Raw genomic sequence first — 24088 nt, 5'->3', positions numbered from 1 at the left:
ACCAAGTCATTGCTATAGATTGTAAAAAGTTGAGGCTCCAGCACTGATGCCTGTGGCACTCCACTAATTACAGTTTTGCAACCCAAAAAAGACCCATTTATCCCTACTCTCTGCTTCCTGTTAGCTAACCAATGCTTTATCCATGCCAATATGTTACCCCTAGACCATGTAATCCTATCTGGTAACCTTTTGTGTGACACCTTATCAAATGCCTCCTGGAAATCTAAATACACCACATCTACAGGTTTCTCTTTATCCAACTAACTTGTTACTTCCTCAAAAAAACTCTAATAAATTAAAACTCTGAAATTAAACAGCCTGAATAGCTGTTCCTGTTCCAAATAATCTTAACAACCTTGCAAAAGACCTCCTGACAAACCCTAAATCACCAGCCGTCTGGTTATATGGCACATCATTTTGTGAAACCAATGTGGAATTACTAAAAGGCAGACAAGTACCAGACATCGCTCATCGATAATCCAGGAGTGCAAGATACATTAATCGAGAATCAGGGGAAGATGAAAGATGCCCACGACCGGCATGTGGCTAACAAATTACTCAACCTGATGGACAAGAAGTTCAAATTCAACACCCAAATGATGGAATCCAGCAGAAATTGTCAGCATATGCCCATAACCAAGGTCATATCAAGTACAAACACCAAATGGCATAACAGTGCGACAAAACAGATGCCAAATCAGAACAATACCACAACCAGAAACATCAAGTAATCCCCGGCTGGGGTTTTTACGGCCCTGCCGTGGCAATGTGGCGGCTCAGCCAAAAGTCCATTGACTTTTGGTGGACCGGACGATCCTGGCGACGGGCATGGCTGGAAAATCCTGCCCCTAGTGTGAACAGAACACAGTCAAACTACAACACAAACACTGTACCCAAACCAGCATTCTGAAAGCTTACTGCAGCCTTCAGTCAAGATCAATGTTTCAGAAACTTGTAAATTTATTGCTTTGTATCAGGATATATTCAGACACAATGTTCCTTTCTTTTGATTTCATGTAAATAGTTTAATTCTCTAAGGGTAAATATCTAGTTTATAAAAAAGGGGAATGTTGTGGCATGATGTATGTTTACCTTGAAGGAGACGTATCTTAAACTGCTGTCAATTATTACCACTGAGATAGAATATGATGTAGTAGTTCCTTGACTCTATACTCAGAATAGAGCAGCAGCACTACATGGCAGTTATGCCTTCTCAGCCTCCCAGTTAACACCGTCTTATCGTCAAATAAAGAACCCACATTATCGTTTTATCAATCCTTATCGCATGATGTACGTTTACGACAAATAGAAGAACATAAAAGGCCTCATCCATGATTCTAGTAGAAGGGGAATTTTACCCCATCAAATATAAAAGCACATCAACTTATTTTGGGCTGACTTTCTTATCAAGTAATAATTTTAGTGCCACCTCCACATAAACAGGGACCATGATAGAAGAATTTAGATCTACTGCAAATCTACTTCTAAATACAAGAATTGCAAGTTAAACATAAAATGAGATATATGTGTACTTTGGGAAAGAGCAAAGATGAAGAGAGGAACTCTTTATTTTAAAAATATAATCTAAACATTTACAAAGGCAAAGGCTACTGCTTAATAAGAAAAAAACACAAGGCAAAAGCAGGATGCAGGGCCTAAAATATGAAACAAAAATAATCATAAAATTAAAAGAAAAGTCATTAAAAGTATATCCATCATGAGATTTCTATCACTCAACATCTACAAGAAAATGGCAAATTTGGAGCAACACTCTAAACTAAGTCATTTATTTTAAACCAGCATAGGATGGAAACACGCAAAAAAAATCATTTTGTGTAATTATACACTTGGCGTTCTCAGTCTGTTGGCTACAACATTTACCCGTAATGAAGGAGTTCAATTTTGCCTCCTTTGAATCTGCATGGTATAGATGTGGTGCTGGACCACCTACTTTTCCTAATTTTGGATTCAGTAATCCACTGCAAATTGATATTAAAGGAGACACAAGTTAAGATGGAATAAACAGCAAGAGACCAACAAAAGCAATTAAATAAAATCTGTAAATGGACAGAGGACTGGGCGATAAAATATAATGGGGACAAGTGTAAGACAGTACACAATGGGAGGAAATAATTAGTTTCATACATACACTATGGGTGTTTTGGAAATAACAAAAGGTTAAAAGAAACCTGAGGGTGTTAATTGATGCAGCAGTAAATAGATAAAAATCACTATGAATCAGAAATAAATAAAACAACAGGCTGAACTACAGTGCAAGTTCAGCACAATATGAGTTGGAGGATGTCATAACAAAACTGCACAATTCTCTTTGTCAGATTACACTTTGAATAACTTGTTTAATTTTGGTCACCAAGACATATCTGAAACTTTTAAGCCATGAAGCAAGTGCAGAGAAAAGCCACAAGACATTGGGAGAAATTGGGGAAGCCTAGCTTTGAAAAAGAGTTAATTGTGTGGAAACCTTTCTGCAAGACATGTGACATACGATAACTCTGGCCTACTACTTCAAGATAAGCCAAGTCGGTGGTGGGGAAGCTTTTAGAAATGATGGGCTGTATTTACGGGATACTGCAGTCCCCGTCCCAGCAGCTAAAAAATTGGGGGAAGCCTGTCCGCAATCCCGTTGTCTACTTCACAGCAATTTAACACGAGCAGCATCATAAATTGCTTAAAGGCGAGGCTCCCAGCCCATCTCAGAAGGAAGCCCCGCCTTAGAGGGCTGCCAGCCAATCGGATGGCTGACAGCTCTTTAGTCATCACAGCTCCAGTGGGAGTGCTGGCCATTGCTGGGACTACAGGAAGTCCTACCATGCCGAAGAGCCCAGGTAATTCCAGGGTCAGGGGTCTTGGCAAGTGGAGTAGTAGGGTTGATGCGCTGGGGAGGAGAGAGAGGAGTTAGAAGCTAGGTTCAGGAGTTCAGAGGAGAGTGTTAAAAGGGGGAATGACCTTTGGGGATAGTGCCTGCAATGAGTCCAGAAGGCCCACAAGGAGGACCCCCATCTTGCCCAACACCAGTCGACGTGGTTAACAAAGCAGTTAATAAAGCTTATGGGATCTTGGTCTTTACAGAGGCAATGAGTACAAAAGCCTAAGGCACTGCTATGCTAAACATACATAAAACACTAGTTCAACCCCAAAGGGATTATTGTGTTCAATTCTGGGAACCACATTTTAGGAAGGACGTAAAAGCTTTGGAGAGTTCAAAGGAGATTTACTACAAATATTCCAAGGGTGAGGAATTATAGTTATATGGATAGACTGGAGAAACTGGGGTTATTCTCCTCCAAGCAGAGTCTACAACAAGACAGCAAACGTTTAAAGTGATTGGCAAAAAAACCATGGTAAGATGAAGAAAATCTTTTTTTTTACACAAGTGGTTAGGATTTGGAATGCACCGCCTGCTAGGGTGGTGGATACAGATTCACTAGTTGCCTTCAACAGGGAATTGGATAAATACTTGAAGGACAAAAAAAATTGCAGGGACATAGGAAAGAGAAGGGGGAATGGGATTAACCGGTTTGCTCTTCAAAAGAGCTGGCACAGAGTTGATGGGCCAATGGCTGCCCACGCTGTACTGTACTATTTGAAGATTTAAAGTTACTAGAGAAAGGAACACCAGCTAAAAATGATGAGGGGAACAACTTAGATCATATGTCAGGAAGAACATTGTCATCCAAACAGTGAGAAATACATAAAATGGTCTTCAAGGTAGATGAGAAGAGACCAAAATCTTAGAATTAATTAAAATGCAGTAAGATGACATGAAGAGAGTACTGCAAGTTGTTTTTCCTTGACAAGTGAACTAAGATTGTCTCTGCTCTCTATAATTATCTTGTAATCTCTAAGGCAGCAAAAACTTGAAGCATTATGCATTTTGATGCATATTACTTAAAATATCTCCAGGATTACCTCTGGGACATCTTTATTCATTGCTACAGATTAACCCACAAGCAAATGCAGAAACAAACAGAGGAATGAGCTGTGTTGTTTACAAGAAATGTGAGGCTCTTAATGGATGTTTAGCTGTTATCTTAGTTACAAGGCATTTCAAAATGTTCTGCCTACCACAAGAACATTGTGAACATTTTTAGGTACAATTAACAAAATATTCTCATTGCTTGTAGCCCTATATTGTGCTACTCCATGAGGCAGTGTAATTGTTGTGGGTGATGTACATTTTCTTTCCTTTATTCATGGGATGGGCACATTACTGGCAGGGCCTGCATTTGTTGCCCCTCCCCAATTGCTCTGGAACTGAGTGGCTTGCTAGGCCATTGCACAGTCAACCAAATTGCTGTGGGTCTGGAGTCACATGCAGGCCAGACCAGGTAAGGACGGCAGATTTCCTTCCCTAAAGGCATTTGTGAACCAGATGGGTTTTTATGACAATCAACGATAGTTGTCATGATCACTATTACTGAAATTAGCTTTATATTTAAGATGTATTGGTTTAATTTAACTACTAATCCACCAGCTGCCATGGTGGGATTTGAAACGAAGTCCCCAGAGTATTAGCCTGGGCCTCTGCATCACTACTCCAGTGATACTGCCAGTAAACCACTGCCTCCCCTTACATCCCCTTACACATATAAACACATACACACACACGTCATATATACATAAATTATACATTGGTAGAAGTTAGAAAGCAAATGACACAATGGATAAACTTATAAGCCTCAAAAGCAAGAATAATAATAGAATTTGTCTTAACAAGACAATTTTCTTCAATCTTGTTAGCAAACCTTTTCCAATCAGAAAATTTTCATCGTTTACGTACTTTTGGTTTTAATTACCTTGTGATTATTTAAAACCACTTACATTATTCCATAAAGGCTATATAACTTGTTATTCAATACTATCCCACAAAATCTGGAGTGGTCAGCTGGAAGGACAATGACATACCACTTTGAAAGCACGAGCTGGAGCAGAAGTAGCACCCATCTCCTCCAAATACTTCTTCCAGGAGAAATTTTCTGGATCAGAATACCCTGAAATAAAAAAAGTTCATAAATTATATTGATCTGGGATAACAGGCAAGCTCAAAACAGGTGCAAAGTGTCATTACCTTTCTATAGAAAACAAAAAGGTTAAGCTCAGTTTGCCTTTTAAATATTATGTAACATTTTAAATTGCTAAGTCTGAAAGTTAGAAGATCAGATAGAGTTTAGAAAATAAACTTGAGAGAAATCAATACAACTTTTCTGCGTAATAATACCATCATATACATAAAATAACATTTAGTGTTCTATTAAAAGTATGCCAAGTAAAACAAAACAAAATTTCCATGACAAGTTCTTCTGGTTGTAGTGGTTGTCACATAACAAACTATCGCAAGATGCTTTCCTGGTTGAGTGCCAGATACCAAGTGAAGAGTAAAGGAAAATTTACAGAAGTGACTAGAGACATCAGAGAAGACATACATTTTGAAAAAGCTTTTGAAGATGGGGAGGACATTAGCACTTCCACTTCCAGAAGAGGATTCCAATCGAGAATAGTGCTTCAAGGCTGCCATTGGAGGTAGGATGAGCAGCAGCACCCCAAGTGCAATTGTTCGACTCTGATTTTTATATTCCAGCATAGACAAATGAACATCCCAGAAAATTTAGGCTTATGTTCCTGTCACCAATACTTGAATGATAGCATAATTTTCTCTCAAATGGAATCAAGGAAATTCCAGGCTATTTTTTCAGTGCATGCAGCAAATGTACCAAATTACTAACAGTGCAACTATCATGACCAAACAGACTGAAACATCCTGAAATAATTGCAACTCAACAATAGAAACAAAAATGACTGCAATTACATAAAATTCCCTTATATAACAAAACCTGTCTTATATCAAACATAAACAAAGAACTTGCATTTATATAGCTCCTTTGATGTAGTTAGGAGATCCCCAAGGTGTTTCACAACCAATTAATTACACTTGAATGTGATCACCGATTTTAGTCAATTTATAGGTGGGGTTTTCTGCACCCGCCCAATGTCGGGATCTTCCGGTCCCGCTGCAAGTCAATGGACTTCTGGCTCGGGCGCCACCTCAACTGCGGCGGGTCCCACCCACAATGGTGCCGGAAAATCCCGGCCCTTAGATTGCATGTTCAGGTCTCTGGAGTGTGACTTGAACTCATGAACTTCTAATTCAAAGGCAAGAGTGCTACCACGGTGACAAGACAAACATCAAGACCTATGGGAATAACGCTCTGAACTGAACGAGGTCTACTCACCTCACTCTTACTTCATGCAGTAGCATCCCTATTTCAATGGCCATTGCACAAGAGTTAGGCCTAGAGGTTCTCTGTCACTTATGATTGAACTGTGGTTTTCTTTTTCTTCATTTTTAGCTCTTATTTTTTATCGTCTTTTCTCCTTTCTGCTTTAGCAAAATTGTTAATGGGTTGAAATGCCTGCTGCAACTCTCCAAAGGCTTTGAGAATTTTTATTTCTCTGTTCCAACACTTGCCTTGAATTGTTCCTTTCCCTTTAAGTTTCACATCATTAATATGCTCCCTGTGCCTCATCCACACTTGCTCCTGAAGATATACGAATAATCTAATGTTCAAAAATTGGATACCGTCAACATACTTTCATTTCAGTCTGCCTTTAGCTATTTGAGTCTACAGTTTAGTGCCTGTACCTGCAAGCCCAGATCCCTCTCTTCTTCCACTCTATTGAGCATATGGGGTGGGAGGGAGATTTCTGCAGGGGTTTTTCTTTTTTTTCACTGTAACATCAGCAAAAGAGATGTAGAAAGCCTGGAACAGGGGTGTAAGATGTTTCCATGGTTTCTGCAGTTCTTCCACCAAATTAACGATGGATGAAATGAACCCACACCAATGGAAACACACCCCTTACTATTAAAGGATTTTTTTTTCAGTGCTCCTTTCCCAAAATGTACTATTTCTCATTTCTCTCCAATGAATTGCATCTGCCGCTAATCTGCTCACTGTTGCAAACTGTTTATGTTCTCCTGCAATCTCTTGCATTCTTGCCATGCTTCCAACTTGATATATTCAGCAAGCTTTGATGTCATTTCTCTTGTGCCTGCAGCCAAATGATACATTGAAACGTAAAATGAAAAAGGTTCCAGTCTAGACTCCTGGACACATCACTTACATCCGATCAATCAAAAAAAAATCACATTTACACTCTATTCTGCTTTTTATCCTCTTGCAATCTTTCTATCCATGGGGCTACATTTCTTACAACATGCATCTATTTTCACGGCACCTTACCAAGCATCTTCTGAAAATGTACATATGCAGGATCTACCACGCTCACTTTATCTTTATATTTCTGACTAAGATTATGATATTGTGACTATTTTTCATAAAAGCACATCCCTGCATATTGTATTTTGCAATTTTAGGGCAAGATAATCCTAGATTAACTTCATTACACAGAAAGAGCACTAGTTCATTGCCAAAATCCTCTCCTTCTGTGCAGTCACTCCCATCAAATTCACCAGTAGTTTTTTAGCTGGAACAGAACAATATGCTAAAAGGCCATTTTTAAAAAAATTACAAATTAAGGACATTGAGGGGAGAAAACAGGCTAGATGGATGTAGTTTTATGTCAATCCCAATTACATCCATTTGAAAGAATACTCTAATTTGGAATGGAAGTCACAAGATTAATTAAACTATTAAATTAGCTAACAAGTGGAGACCTCTATACAGGCAGTTTGAATACACAAGGATAAGCATGTACAATTAGATTCTAAGTTACACTTATATGGATGTGTGCAATTGGACATAATGCACAAGGTGACAAAGGGCTGTCTACATCACTCAATATAAACAAAAAGCAAAACATTACATGTGCTGGAAAACTGAAACAAACAGAAATTACTAGAAATTACTCAGCAAGTCAGGCAGCATTTATCAAGAAAGCACAACGCAACTGACATTGAAGGAATTGCATCTTTCCTCACAACTGGGAGTTTTAACAGATAAACAGCATTTCAACAGAAAAAGCCTGTGCGAAAGCGTAATAATTCAGTAGGACGAGGACGAAAAAAATAGCTAAGTGTCTCCTTTCATTTCGTTGACATTTCCCTTTTGTTGTTTAACCATTTCCTGATCCCATCATAGCATTTTACTAGTCATTCCACATCTTTTCCTATGTGTATGATATTTGCGTGCAGATGCTTATCCCCATCTGTTCCATTTTAAATGCCATTCATCTGTAAGATTGTCGAGTGTTATGCAAGGTTTTACATCTGAAACTTAAGAGCAAAGGAACTGGATAGAACATTGCATCATGACTGATTTCTTTTTTAACCTTGGTTCCATTTACCCACCTTTATTCCATATTCCTTGATACTCTTGCCAACAGATATCTGTGGATCTTAGTTCTGAACTTCAACTCTCATATTTTTTCCATGCATGTTGTCCTGCGAATATTTCTTGTGTTCTGTTTCTGTTCCCACATCACTCAGAACTATACTAAAAAAATGTCAATAAAAGTTTCTGACAATAGCTCTGATTTTAACCCAGCCCACGAGTTGTGAATGGGGGTGGTGGGGGTAGTTTAAATGGGAAGGGGTAGGGCTGGGGTAGATTTGTGCCTTATTTCTGCCCATGTATTTTAACTGCTGGTATTCCAACAGTATGGACATTGCTTGGTCCAGGCTGGAGGGTGCCTAATTAAAGTGGAGAAAGTTGCAAGTGGATGAAATCATTGGTGCTGCAATCCTATTTTAACTTCCAGGATTGGGAGATCCATATGGTACCAAACTCACCAGCAAAAGCTGACAAAAATCTGCACTGGGGTAGAAGAGGCGGATGTAAGCTGTTTTGTTTACATTTTGTTGAAGCTCCCGGTGGGCCAGAAGGAGCTGGCCTAACAAGGGAACCTCTTCCTTCCCACACCTTTCTACCTGGGTTTAGGGATAATTTTTGGACAGAAGGATAGGGGAATTCCCTACTCTCCATATAGTGGTATAGAATTTTTTTTTATGTCCATGAGGGGAAGACAGGGCCTTATTTTAACATCACATCCGAAAGGCAGAACCTTTGACAGGTGCAGCATGTCAATCAGCATGACACTGAAGTTTCAGCCTGGATTGTGTTCAAGTTTCTGCAGTGGAGCCTCAGAAGTGAGTGAGCTATGCTGAGCCAAGGCTGATACCAAGGCTCTACCCAGGAATCTGTGTATGAATCACTAGTGTTTACATGAAACATAACCTGCCCAACCCAGAGGAGTTGTTGGAGGCTGAGAGGAGAAATAAAGGGGGTAAGAAAAACAACACAAAGGCATCCATGGTTTCACAGAATACTTATATGGAGAATCTGTGTGTTATAAAGCTGATTAGCATATGCAGTATAACATTTAGTTAAGTTACAGTCAAATCATGCAAAAATTCAGTAAGGGTTATAAATTGAGTAGAAATAGGCTTTTTCAAGAGCTAATTTATGCAATGAACTACTTCTACAAAGGGCGAAGGACATTCAATGGTGTTTTAATATCAAAGACAAGGAAACCCATGATTACATTTGTCATGAGAGTATAATAATTTTCATAATATTTTTCTGGTTTATTGCAAAGTAGGTTAATGGGGGTAAGTAGTTGGGTCTGTCTGTGTGTGTGACTTAATTCCATTTTGTAACCAAGCAGACCTCAAGTTGAAGTTATCAAAAGAAGTAAGGTGTAGAAGTGTCTTTGAAATGCTAAGTAGGTAAACATGATTGGGGTCTTAAAAACAAAAAACTACTGCGGATGCTGGAAATCCAAAACAAAAACAGAATTACCTGGAAAAACTCAGCAGGTCTGGCAGCATCGGCGGAGAAGGTTTCTCTTGAAGGGTCATGAGGACTCGAAACGTCAACTCTTTTCTTCTCCGCCGATGCTGCCAGACCTGCTGAGTTTTTCCATGATTGGGGTCTTAGCATGTAAGGTTTTATAGGAATTTGCTTTTTAGACAGGTGAAGGGAGATTTGAATTTCAAAGAGGTTAATGGGAATATTGGCAACATGAAAAGATTTATATTATGAGAAAGGTAAAGTTCCAAAGACATGTGGAAACAATGGAATTTGTATATTAAAAAGGGAGAGACATGTATAAAAGTATATGAGGCTATGTGTCAGAAAAGGCACTGTGAGTTCCAACAGAAGTATGTGGAATAGCCTTAATGAAACCTCCAGCATTTGTGCATAAGCTTTCTGTCTACAGAAACTGGAGCTGGAGAAAAGTCATTTGGAATTCCAATGTCCAGGGTATTGTGTTAATTTGCTGGATCTGTTTAAAATCTAAAATCTATTTTTGGACCATTGCCTTACAGGGGGTGTAACTGGGAGTCAAGTTAATTAGGAGTTTTAGGAGTTACTACAGTAGTAATTTGTAGTCCTATGTATGTGCTTGAAATGTTTTCTTTTGTTAATAAATATTTTAATTTAGTTTTTTTTATAAGCCTCTAAAAGCCTTGGTGGACTTATCAATTCTGAATTCAGTACATGCATCTCCAAATAAATACAAATTGCAAAACTGTTGTGATAGCGCAATCACATTTCCCTTGTGGATTTGATCTGCATGGCACACATCATCTGCCATGTCATAACACATTACATAATTCACAATTCTCTTTTTTCAAACATAAATATCAAATGCAATATTATTTAAATTTAGTGATGAATTACATACAAGCATTTTTATTAAATAATTGAAACCAGAAGTAGAAGTAGTTTAATCGTAATTGCTGAATAAAAAATCTTTACAATATAGAGCAGAAGTTCTTCTCTGTCTGTTTTAATTAATTCTCGGAATGTAAAGCTTGCTAGCAAGACCATAATTTATTGCCCATCCCTAATTGCCAAGTTTGATACACCTGAGTGGCTTGCTAGTCCATTCATAGTTAATCATGTGAGGATGGGATTGAAGTCACATACAAGCCAGACCAAATAATCACAGCAAGTTCCTTCTTCACAGAAAAGCAGTACACCAGTTGATACAATAACTTCATGCTCACTTTATTTACTGATGCCAGCTTTTTATCTCCATATTTTTAAAAAACTGAATGCAAACTGTCATGGCGAGATATGCACTCTCATACCCTGGATTACGAGTCCATGCTTTTAGATTACAAGTCAAGGAACGTAACTATGACACTACTGTACCCTAACAGTAATCTCAAATGAATATTATCCCTTACAATCTAGAAACTGTACCTTATCTATTCTCTGCAAAAGTGTGCTTGCAAGGATTAACAATTAACCTACTTTCTGAATCAATTTTATGGTACACTAGCATGCTCTCTTTGAAATGGCAGATATTAAACACAGAGCAATGCCCTACAAGCAAAAACAGCTAATATATTTATTTACAGTGATATGAAGAACAAAACATTTCCAAATGCATATTATAATAGATACATCAGGTGAGATAGTCTGTTTAGATCAGTTATGTTTTGCAAGGTCTGCAAATTGAAAGCAATGTTCTCTTTATTTTCAATCAACAAAATCTGTCTCTCCACAGATGCTGCCTAACCAACTGAATGCTTTCAGCCAGTTCTGGTTTTGTTCCATATTTCTGGCATCTCAAGTATTTTGGTTTTTGTCCATTTAATCTTGTGGTTAATATATAAATTAAACAAGGAATTCACAGTTTACAAGTTGTACCTTCACTGCATCAGCAGAAATTCAGGACATTTTAATAATTCCATTTTATGCCTTAACTGTTGGTGCGCAGTAACTGTTTGTGCTCATTAGACTAATACATGAAATGTTGGAAATATATCCTGCTCATATCACGAGTAAATTACTGTTGATCTTCCATACCTTGGTTATATCTTAAGAAACATTATTTCATATGCTCAAAATTAAAGATAAGTCACATTCCACAACCTTAATATTGCAATTTTTTTTTCTTTTTACTGTCTGAAAAAGCATGCAAGCACATAATGCAATTGCTTCAATCACTTCTGTTCTCCCTTTCTCCAGAACTATTCTTTACTTGCTAAAAACAAAACTGAAGATGTCTCCAAAAATGACTTTGAAGCTCCTATTTTAGATATGCACTTTTCCCAGGGGTACCCCACAGGGCTAATTTTGACTTTGGGAAATAGGGTAAAAAGATGATATCCAATTAGCCTTCTGTTACACATATCCCACAATTTTATTTCATGTTGATTCTGCCTTCATGCAGGGAGATTGTACCCTGAGTCCCTTCTACCTCCCAGCTTTTATAAGAGGAGTATGCTACCTGTATGATTTTTCTACAGCCTTTTAACTCTGATGCAAATCTAGCATGAAGAGTGAAGTTTCTAGGAAGAAGGGGTTTTAGCTAATAATCCTGCCATTTGCAGACCTGCACCACTTTAGGGCTCAAAGTATTTACTGTCAGCACCCAATTCCACCGAAATATAGAGTGTATTTTAACATGGGTGTAACTCTGGCATTATCAGTGCTTCAGTGTGTAAATTTTGTAAAGGATTAAATTCTTTAAGTCTGCATTCGATATCCATTAAACACAGGTGCATGGTTAGTTGCTTTTACAAACTCATAAATAACTATATGATCTGATTAAAAATTGGATTGTCTAAACAGGCCTCCCACTTCAAGAGTGGAACTTTATGGTTCCCCGCTGGCATGTTTGAAGGCAGGGGGTGGGTGGCTCAAAATGCAGTTTGTGGCCTGCCCGCTGCCTACACACCTGCCCCGACTTGTCTCCCATTTTACGGGGTGGGAAATGGTGGAGACATCAGGTGGCCTGCCCATCCTTGGGCATGTTGAGGTTCTTAATTAAGTGCCTCATCGCATCCACACTGCTATTTTACCCACGACAGGGACGACCATGCTAAGCGAGTACCTTGGCAGCCTTCGCTGGATGAGCTGATGTCGGGCAAGTCGGTGGAGAACCTCCTTTGGAGGTCTCTGTGCCTATCAGAGGCACCCCTCCAAGGCCTGCCAGCTAGGCCCCACCTATACCTTGGACTTATCTGAAGACTGGCCTTCATTAGCTCCTCTTCATTGGGGACTGCCTTTAGTCCCAGCAGTGGCCACCATTAGAAACTGGTGCCGCCAGGATTATAGAGTTGCCAGCCAATCTGATGGGGCAGAAGTCTTAACCTTAGCCAATGAACACCCTTGCTGTGGGGCAACTGGTATCAGCGGGGAATAATTCCCCATCAACTCTTCAGGTTGTGGGGGCAGGACAGCCCACCAAATCCAAAAAATCCTGCCCCAGATTTCTGCTCCTGTACAGGAACTACACATTTTATCTTCAGGAATGTCTTGGGGTGGGGCAAGTAGTGTGGGGGTCCTGTGCAGGGAACCAGAAAGGAGGGGGCTAAGGGAAAACCAAATCTGTTCTTTGGCACTGCAGTGCAGCCAGAAGAAGCAAGACGGAATGATTAGGTGCCCAATTTGCACTTAGAAAATGGGTGCAATGCCAATTAATTTATAGGCCCGTCACTTTGAGCATAACATTTGCTAGACACTATAATATGCTTTTTAAGTAGTTTTGAACCACAGAAACAGCAGTCAAAATTCTGACTGAATATTCTACAGGATACATAAATAAATCAAATGACTTTTTTTTCTACACTTCACATTAATAGGCTCTTGTCTAAAAAAAAATAATGTTCTCACATGATACAAAGCAATAGAAAGAACAGGGAGTGAGATAGCATGGTTATGTAGCAGGGCTATAATGCTCCTTTCAAAGAGGCACTTATGATTAATATGATAACAATGATGTTATCAAAAGCTTTGTATAAAGGTATCACTTAAAAGCTGCAAGAACAGCTTTTGTTGACCTACACGAGTTTACTTAAAATCCAGTCAAACATGGAAATCCGTGCTTACTACAGACTGATAAATGCTGTCTTTCATTGTCACCTTATTTCAAATCGAAGACCTCTGTGGTAAGGCCACAGAGAACACAAGAAACATGAAGCATCATCTATTTTGTGACAATTATTAAAATGCAGGGGGCAGAGTCCCACATTGGGAATACAAAAGCAATTAAATTAAAGTTTTTCTCTGAGTGTGTCACTCTTCATGACACGGTGTGTCTCGTCCTTGTTGACTTCAGTTTTATTATTTCATTCTAGTTCTTGCTGTTTTCCAAGTCTCCCACAAACAAAGTGTCTGCCTCATCCAGTGCCCTGACTATGTTTGAATTTCTGGAGTTACCCAATGACAAAAGCAAGCACTGTAAACACCAACTCATACCCAATGTTTAACTAATGTCCTACTGATCATCATCATAATTATCAGCACAGTAATAAGGTGTATATCTAAGCAAAGTAACAGAGAACACATTAAAGTGAAATTAATCTTTGGTGGTAACACTAAATGGGCAACAATGAACTGGCAACCCATTTCACAGCCCGCACAAGTTTTGTTTACATTAACTTCAAAAGGAAAGAATTCTCATTTAAATTTTGAATTTAAATTGAAGAGCCTTTACATGTAGTAACTATAATTGCTAGCTCAGCCCATTGATGAATTAGAGGGTACACTGTTTCCTAAGTGGAATGTTTTGCCATGAAAGGCTAAGTATCAAGCAGGCCTAATTGTTATCAGAATTTTCATGATCAAATTCTGCAAATCTGTGCACTATTGTGTGAAAAGCATGAATGACTGCTCATCATATATTACTTTAACAATGTGTCTTAGAAATATAATCCCTTCATATTTTTCAGCTGAAGATACATGGTAAGATGGTATGCCAGATGTAACAACTGGATGGTAGTTTCTCAATATTGAGCATGAGCATGGATTGAGGTGTGCGGTTTCATTGCACTGAAGGGATGATATTGGGCTTCGGTAGCACTGGGGGTAATGGTTCATTGACTAGCAGGACTGGAGTGGGATTCTGGAGTTTGGCAGCACAGGGAGGGAATGTGGTCCTTTGGTCTAGAATTATTGTGAATGGGAAACCATAGAGTTAATGCAATAAGGAATGGCAAATTTAGCAATACTTAAGGGGGGTGGACTATAGGATTTGACTCATTGATGGATTCCTGACATAGGTCATCAGTGAGGAGAGTAGGAAAGCATGGACCTGACAACAAAGGGCACAATCCTAGTTCTTGAACATTTCGAAGATACATCTGAAAACATTAATTTCAACATTTTGTGATGGGTTCTGAGAAGTGCGTCCATCTATACAGATAGCTGATGTCACTATCTTACAGCTTTCACTAACTAGAATTTTCTTTAAGTATCAACCAAACATATGTACTTATCAGAGTCTTTCTGTTTGAGAACTTATCAAGATGGAATTAATTTGGGAAAGGATTAAAAACTCATTAGGTTCAGTAAGGACTCTCTCTGTCTCCCAGCTTGATATATTGAAGTAAATAAACAACTGCTTTTATTTAAAAGTTTAACTGAAAATCTACAAGAATTCTTCAGAATTGACAGTTCTTCATATCTTCATAAATTCAATTTGACTTTCCTACTGAGAAATCAAATGTTTCTAATTTGGACAGACAAAAATCCCAGTAGGTGTATATATCAAAAATCCCAATCAGTATGTATACCAGTACATCAGTCATATTTGAAATCAATCTCTGTTTTCCCTCATGTTCACACAGAGCCACTCTATTTTACTAGAATTAAGGTTTTAAACTATGCACAGTTTTTCTTCAAATAATCTTGAAAAATAATCAAATGGATGTTGTGAAAAATAAAGAAAAACATTCTATCAGTTGGGCTAACTAAATTACTAATGCATCCTGTATAACTGTGCATATTACAAATGTTCTGACTGCAGAATCTGTCTACAGTTAACGGACTCAAGTTCTGGGCAAAATTATTAATTCCAAGAATGATTGTAAGAGAGGCATTCAAGTAACAACTTTAATGAGGATTCTAAAAGGCAGCTCAGTGTTATTATAAAATACATAAGTATCTGATATTTTAGTTTGTTTTGAACAATAGCCCAGATCTTCCAGTCTCCAGATTGGAGACTGGACGTAGTCCACAACATGCATTACGGGACCCTGTGGAAGTCCCAATGCACTGACACCGTGGCGATTGCTGGGGAGTCTGAACTTCTGATGGGAAATTCACCTATTCCCTCGGATCCTCTGAAAAAGTCTCCAACTCCTGAGTTAGAGTTGGAGAATTCGGGCGCTTCCGACTTATTTACCTGGATGGATACCCAGGAAATTTTAGAGAAAAAATTCCTAGTCTAACTCATGGGTAACTATACAGCTGATACCCCCGGCTCACCGCTCAACCCCTGACTATCCCACCAACCCAACCTGACTACACTCCCCCAACCTGACCTGGCTAGCCCCCACCACCCGACTCCTCCCTCTGACCCCGACTCCCCCAACCCATCTCCTATCACCTTACTCCCGCCGACCTAACCTCACCACCCTACCCAACTGCCACCTACCCCTTACACACCTCACCCACGCTATCCCTTACCCACTTACCTCAACCCACCCTACCCTCTTAGCCACTTATCTCAACCACACTACCCCCTAACCCACTTACCTCACCCACCCTACCTACTTACACACCTACACATTCACCCATACACTAACTCACTGAGAAGCCTCAGGACATTTAAACTGTTACTTACCAGAATACAGCAGCTAGTGTCCTAAAAAGGAATGCGGCTTCTGCATGGATTCTCTCCACTGCTCCCTCCAAGGGTTCCTATGCTGAGTGAGTTCTGCAAGATCCTCCAATAGAAGATTGGCCCGAAAAATCAGAGGAAAGTGGGTCATTTTTTTGTCTGATTAGGGTTGGAAACAAGAGTCCCGTCCCTGATCAGAAGATTTGGGCCAATATTTTAAACATTACAGCTAGGGGACAAATAGTGTGATACTCCCTGAGCTATTTTTAAAAAAATGCTCGTCTATCTACAGAAATAGATCACAAATGTGTAATTATTGCAAACTTCTGCTCCTTCAGCATAGCTTCAGGCACTGGGAACATTTACTGGGAATTTAGGCCTGGAAGTCAGGGCATCCCCACAGGATATTCCATTCATTCATTTTAAGTGAACCCTGACCCCATGCCTGATTCTACAACTAGGAAAATGGCTTCACAGCATCTAAATAGCACAGAGAAGTTCAATAGCAGGTCTGGTTTTATTCAGTTATCCTTCCATTACATTTGGCATATGGCCTGTGTGGTAAGCTATTTAGGCTGATGATCTGCTTTAAAACATCCATTACTGTGCTTTAAATACTAATATTAAAAACAGTAAATAAATATGAAAAAAAAATCTAGCTATGCATAAAAACAGTGCATGCATTTGTTTTGTCCATCACACTAGGTTACAGATGCAAAGCAATTTTTCATTTTAAAAAAAGGAACCCGGTCATTCATTACTAGCACTCTTCACCTGGAGACTGAAACTGAGAAGCACTTTCCAATTGCTACAGATTCTCCATTGAACACAATTCAATTCTGATTAGCCTCAAGTTGTATTTATTTAACAACAAAAGGCATACAGCTTCATAATAGAATAATATTTTACAAATTATATGGTATATAGCACCTAGCCCTTCTGAACAGTGTAGGTTCCAACTTACTGTGGACAATACTAAGAAGCTCCCCATAATTAAATGAATTCGATTTGTAAATCTGTTTTAATAATGCATTGATAACATATTGAAATAGATGCTCCGTACATTTCAGGCAGTTGCTAACGTGTTGTTTGGAATACAAAACAACGGTATTTGACTCAATCTGGCTAGCTCAGGGGCTTCTGGGATTCAAGTAACGCAATAAGGTTCAAGAGAATATGTTTACATTAAAAGTAACATTCGTGTGCAAGATATGCTTGCCAATTTGTGGCTGAGCAGAATGCTGAATCCATATTTGCAAAATAACGCTAATTTAATTTCTTATCAAACCTGGACTTTTTACCAGCAAGTCTACTTGAAAGCAAAAGGTTTTGTGAACAGGGAAGTTGTTCTCACTTGTTTGCAATTAAGCATAATACTGTATTGTCCATCAGTATTCTAAGTTCAACAAGATATAGTACAAATACAGTCTTTAGTCCTGTCACTTCTGTATAAAAGCATGTTTTCCTCAAGGGACAAGTTATTACAGGTACCAGACCTCGTATCCGGGAAGCTTGGGACCAGACGTGTTCCAGATACAAGGATTTTCCAGATTGTGTGTCCTGGATACCTGGTCTCCGGGTACGCAGTGCAGCATGCTGATCTTGCCCAATTTTCTTACCACTGAAGTCGTCAAAATTTTATGCCATCAATTTTGTGCCTTGACTGTTATAAACAATACTTTTCTCCAGGCGGAAATAGGCTGCAAGTCTTTAGCTAGTAGTTGACATACGTTCCCAATAACATCCTGTTTTACATAATTGTCCTTAGAAAATAACTCTCTCTCTGACTTAGCGGCATAAGTGTCCCTCCACAGGCAACGCTAAAAGCATTAACTAATGTGGAGGCACTAATCGCGTTTGGGGCCATCACTGGAATCCTGTAAATCAACCCTTTATTAATAAAAGATATGATGGACAGCAATGCCTGACCCGGTTTTCGGGTCCTTCCGGAATTTGGGATGCCGGATTAGGGGTCCACTACCTGTATTTCAATCATCCTGATAAGTATAACGTAACAATGAGATATTATATATTTCATATATCATTGCTATCATGCATACTATATTGTATACACAATAAATTAATGTTCCAAAGTTAATTTCCTTTCATTATCTTAATGATATTTCAGAGATTGTACTCTGATTGTAGGCTGCTTGAGCGTATTTTAAAACAATGGCCCAGGTTTTGAGGTGTCAATATTGGTGACGTCTTTCAGATATTGCAGTGGACTAATCTAAAGTACCCTGAGGTCTCACAACTTCAATCACCAACCTGCAGATTTAAATGGCAGGAATAGAACAAGCCAAAATTTGGGCTAATTGCCCAATAACAATTAACTATTCACACAGAAACATTTTAGAGCTGGTATTTCTAGGTATTAAGGAGCTTCCTCTATTTTGAAAATATTGGGCGGAACTGTCCCAGACTTGCACTAAGTGCGGTAGCGCCGTATTGTCCCAAACCCACCGCACTACTTAGGCATTCCTGGGAAGCACGCCGTTTCCTTGGCAGGCAGGCTCTCATTTGCCTGCCATGCAATCAGCTCACCGCTTCATCACGCCAGGCACCACATTTAAAGTACAGTCATGCTCAGTGCTTCCAGCCCAGGACTGCAGCAAAGAAGACATGGCCTCGAAAGGCAAGAAGACTGTAGCCCTCGGGCACATTTTGGACGCCTGCTGTGATGTCCTCTAGCCCCGCTCTGGCCGCAGGAGGGGCAGTTACATTACCACTCCGGCATGGTAAGCGATGGCAGCGGTAGTTAGTGCCAATGCTGCACAGAAGAGGTTGGCCATCCAATGCAGATAGAGGATGAATGATCTCATCAATGGCGCTAGGGTATGACAACCATCTCATCACTCTAAGCTCACACACCCACAAGCCCATCACACATTCACTGGCATCTCACTCACTGCCAGCTCATGGGGCATCACCACTCACTCGCTGACACATATCCTCACATATCCACCTGGCCTCATCTCTGGAGACTGCCATCTCAGTCCTCACCATCTTAAGGCCAGTTGCACAGATCAACATGTTCCCCCCACGCACCCTGGGATATCCTCCTTCCCCAGTGCAGCCTCGCCCTACAGCCTCTTCCCTTGCCTGAGGCCACTTCTTCCCCATCCCTTGCCCTGCAACTGTTGAAAAGCCACCCACACATGGCTGATCTGGTAGGTAGAGACCTACCCTGATGACTGTGAATGCTGACTGAAGCAAGGTAGGCAAACAAACCTTGAAGTCTCAAGCCATGTGCAGCCCACCAAGCGCACGCCTTATATATGCTGTTGTGAAACACGTCGGTGTGTTTTCCCATCGACATGAACGGACAATCCAGTGTGGGGGAGATGAGTCTGGCAGGCTAGCCTTATAATAATATGCTGATGTATTACAATGAGATTCCCAACGTCCAATGGCAGAGAACGCGACCCACAATTGGTGGGCGGAGCAGACAAGCGCAAACTGCTTTCACGACGTTGTGAAACTGATTTTTGGCCTTCTCGCCATATTGTTGGCTCATTCCACTGAACACGCCCGACGCTGGCAGGCAGGGAAAATCCCAGCCATTGTCACTGGAAAGAACAATGCTAAAAAAAAATTTTTATTCATTTACAGGATGTGGGCATCACTGGCTAGGCCAGCAGTTATTGCCCATCACTAATTGCCCTTGAGAAGGTGGTGGTGAGCTGCCTTCTTGAACCGCTGCAGTCCATGTGGTGTAGGTACATCCACAGTGCTGTTAGGGAGGGGGTTCCAGGGTTTTGATCCAGTGACAGTGAAGGAATGGCGATATATTTCCAAGTCAGGATGGTAAGTGGCTTGGAGGGGAACTTCCAGGTGGTGGTGGTCCCATGTGTCTGCTGCCCTTGTCCTTCTAGATGGTAGTGATCGTGGGTTTGGAAGGTGCTGTCGAAAGAGCCTTGGTGAATTCCTGCAGTACATCTTGTAGATGGTACACACTGCTACCACTGTCGGTGGTGGACCAGAGCTCTTAACATTGAGGCAACATTAGCAGTAATATTTATTGTCAAATATCAACATGGACTGGAAAAATTCATGCATGAAATACCATTTATTTTTCAGTGATGTACATCAAAATAGGTTACATCTTTAAACTAACGCAAATCAGCTACACCCCAAATGATTGTTCCATACTGTCCCAATCTCAGAAGTACCCATTATTGCATAAGTCTGGTGGTGTTAGAAATGAAATGGCCATTCATCTTTTAAATGTTTGAGCAATATAGGATAATTAGTGACAATTGCTAATGAACTGCCAGCAGTTGTGCAATGTATTCATGCCCACTGCAAATAATGGTAACCCTGCCAAAACTTAAATATTAAACCACATTAAATATGAAAGGTTATTAACCAATAATTGTAATAAAATAATCACTGCAATATCCAACCTTATGACAATGTAATAACAAGGATGAGCTTCTGTTTATTACTTTTCTGGATAAATCAGATATGGACTTTGTGAGTGATAACAACTACAAATTATTTGAAAGCATCGATAAAATTGGTTATTTCAAAATAAAATTATGATCTTAAATGGAATTTATAGAAATAATCTGGTATATCGTAACTGATATATCATCAAATGAGCTAAAATCCAACTAATTATCATTTAAAAAATCCACTACAAATAGCACTAACATGTAGCTTCTGTAAATTATCAAAGCAGTCAGAATGTAACAAGTATACACTGACTGCAAATAAAAGTGCCCAGTTTTGAAACATCAAAGTAGCTTGTTTTTCCTGCGATTCAGTGTTAGCACATTTCAAATGCGCATTTTGATGTATTTCTACATTGAACATAAAATGTTGAAAGCCAATCAAACCCATACAAATATAGAAACTAAAAACATCAATTTAAAAAAAGAATTACAGTCAGAAGTGCTAACTTGTAAATATGGTTAAACTTCATTAAATCTAACTTAGGTTGGAAGATAATACTTAAATAGCTAGACATACTCCAGTACATTTTCCAACTGTGAAAAAGAACACGGTTAAGATTTTGCATTTAGCATCACCAGGAGACCATCCTGACGTCTAACGCCTATGTCATGAAGAGATTAATGTCTATAATGTTATTGGAAATTATTTTTAAATTGGACTTGGAGTAGGGTCTGTGTCTTTGTGTGTGTGTGTGTGTGGCTTAATTGGGTGCTAGTCTGAGTGCTTTGATGTACAATACTTTGAGATGTTAATTAGATAAACGTAAGGATAGACGGTAAAGAGTACATTTGCATTTGTTGAATAAACCATTCAAAAGAATGGGTGAAATCTTGCACTTAGCTAGGAGACACCAAGCAATGTGTTTATATTACTAATAAAATTGGTGGAATGAAAGGATTATTGTTAGGAGAGGTAAAATTAAAAACCTAGTAATACAATGGAAAATTTACATTCAAAGGGAAAGCAAGGTATAAACCGAGAGAAGTTTGTGTGTGTAAGGCAGGGGCATGTAAGATCTAACCAGCCTGTAAGCCATCAACTGTGTCTACAAAGGAACCAAATTGCAAGGTGCCTCATTTTGAATTCGTAAGGTCAAATGTATTTGCCTGGTATCTATCAAAGTCTATGGGTTATTGTTGCCTTGGTGAAGATTTACCTAGGAGTGATTAATTTGGGGATTTGTTTAAAAATTATTATGGTAGTAATTTGTAGACATGTGTATGTGTATAATTTCTTGTTAAATTAATAAATGTTTAATTTAGTTTTATATAAAGTACCTCTTGAGGATTGGTGGTTTGATTCCTGAATTCAGGGCTGTGTCTCAAACATTCCAATTGAAAATATAGGTTATGACAGTTGTTCAAGTTTCCCGCTGGAATTGAAACAACTCAGCCGTGTCATAACAGCCTAATTTAATCAAACAGGATTTCTTACGTGGGCCACGAAGTCAGCACTTCTACCATTTAGGCTAGCTTATAACCTTCACTTTAATCAATAGTCATGCTCTCACCACGCTCTTTCTCCTATGAATTTGCTGTCCTCTGATCCTCCTTAAATCTCTCCCTCCATGTAAACATCCCAACCCATATGCGACCACCCCTTTGACCTTGCCATCTTACGTGGTCTTGCTCATCCTCCCGTATCAATTACAGATAAGGCCATCTCTAATCACTCCCTTGAATCACTCACCATTCACATCCACCTTCCAGCTCTACCTCCAACTGTATCTGCCCTGGAAAAAAAAACATCCCCTAATTCACTTGCAACCTCACTTTCAACATCCCAGCTATCTAGCCTTTTATCCTCTGTTCGTCACAGCATTTCTGCAGCTGCTGATTTGCTCAACCATACCCCCAGCTACACTGTTGATGCCCTAGTCCCCAATAAAATCATTATACTGTGACCTTAGCCATTCTCCTTGGTGCAGGCCTACTCTGCACTCTCTCAAATCCAAGGGAAGAAGACCTGAAAGAATATGACGGACACTGGTTTGGCCACAGACTGCCAGATCTGGCTGGATCACATAAAGCACTCAGTTCCTGCTCTCGTCTCCTAAAACTGCTCACTATTCCAGGATAACTGTGGAATGCAAACGTAACCCTCACCCTTTTTTCTACTGCCAAGCCATCTTCTTGAACCCCTCTCCCCTGTCATCGTCATCCGCACTTCTAAAAAATCCATGCGAGGAACTCATGGACTACTTTGTCACGAAGATTGAGACCACCCGATCAACTGCCTCTGCCATTTCTCTCCCTTCCACTAACCCACCGTACCAATCTTCCTCTAAAGTTATCCCCAACCCCAGCCCTGAACTCGCAACTTTCTCTAGTTTCTCTCCTATCGCTCCACATGGACAACTTGTCCATGAGACCCACCTCCTCCTCCATCAAACCTTTTCCCACTAAACTGCTGCCACCCAATTTCCCATCCTGGCCCCCGTGTTAGCTGATATTTTTAAGAGCTCTCTCTCTCACCCTTAAATCTGCCTTCGTCACCCCTCTCCTCAAAAACCAACCATTGACTCCCAACATCCTTGCAAACTACCTCCACAACCTCTCTTTCCACTCCAAAATCTTTAAACATGTTGTCGCCTCCCAAATCCGTGCCCATCTCTCCAAGAACTCCATCTTTGAATCCCTCTGGTTGGGTTTCCACTTCTGCCATAGTACTGAAAGGACTCTTATCAAAATCACGTTGTATGGATGTGACAAAGTTAACCTATTCCTCCTTATCTCTCTCAACCTGTCTGCAGTCTTTGGCACAGTTGAACACAACGCCTTCCTCTAAAGCCTCTCCACTTTCTTCTAACTGAGTGGGACTGATCTCACCTGGTTCCATTCTTATCGCTAATTGTAGCCAGAGAATCAGCTGCTTTTGTTCCTGCTCTTGTACCGTTACCTCTGGTGTCCCCCAAGGATCAATCCTTAGTCCTCACCTGTTTCTCATTGACATGCTGCCCGTCAGCAACATCTGAAGCACAACATAAGTTTTCACACGTACACTGACGATAACCAGCTCTACCCCATCACCTCTCTCAAATCCTTCACTGTTACTAAATGATCAAACT

General features: G+C 39.7%; 1 protein-coding gene across 2 annotated transcripts in view; it reads right to left on the bottom strand.

Moving 5' to 3' along the window:
* Positions 1-24088, bottom strand: part of LOC144679644 (lethal(3)malignant brain tumor-like protein 4) — a 392935-nt gene that overhangs the window by 234499 nt on the left and 134348 nt on the right. For both annotated transcript variants that reach the window (XM_078540227.1, XM_078540226.1), the window contains exon 15: positions 4927-5012. In XM_078540227.1, the coding sequence (XP_078396353.1) occupies positions 4927-5012 (86 nt within the window). The remainder of the gene's footprint in view (positions 1-4926; positions 5013-24088) is intronic.

The sequence above is a fragment of the Cetorhinus maximus genome, chromosome 4, assembly GCF_964194155.1.
Source record: "Cetorhinus maximus chromosome 4, sCetMax3.hap1.1, whole genome shotgun sequence".
NCBI lineage: Eukaryota > Metazoa > Chordata > Chondrichthyes > Lamniformes > Cetorhinidae > Cetorhinus > Cetorhinus maximus.
The sequence above is the reverse complement of the archived record's forward strand: the minus strand, read 5'-3'. Positions and strand labels throughout refer to the sequence as shown.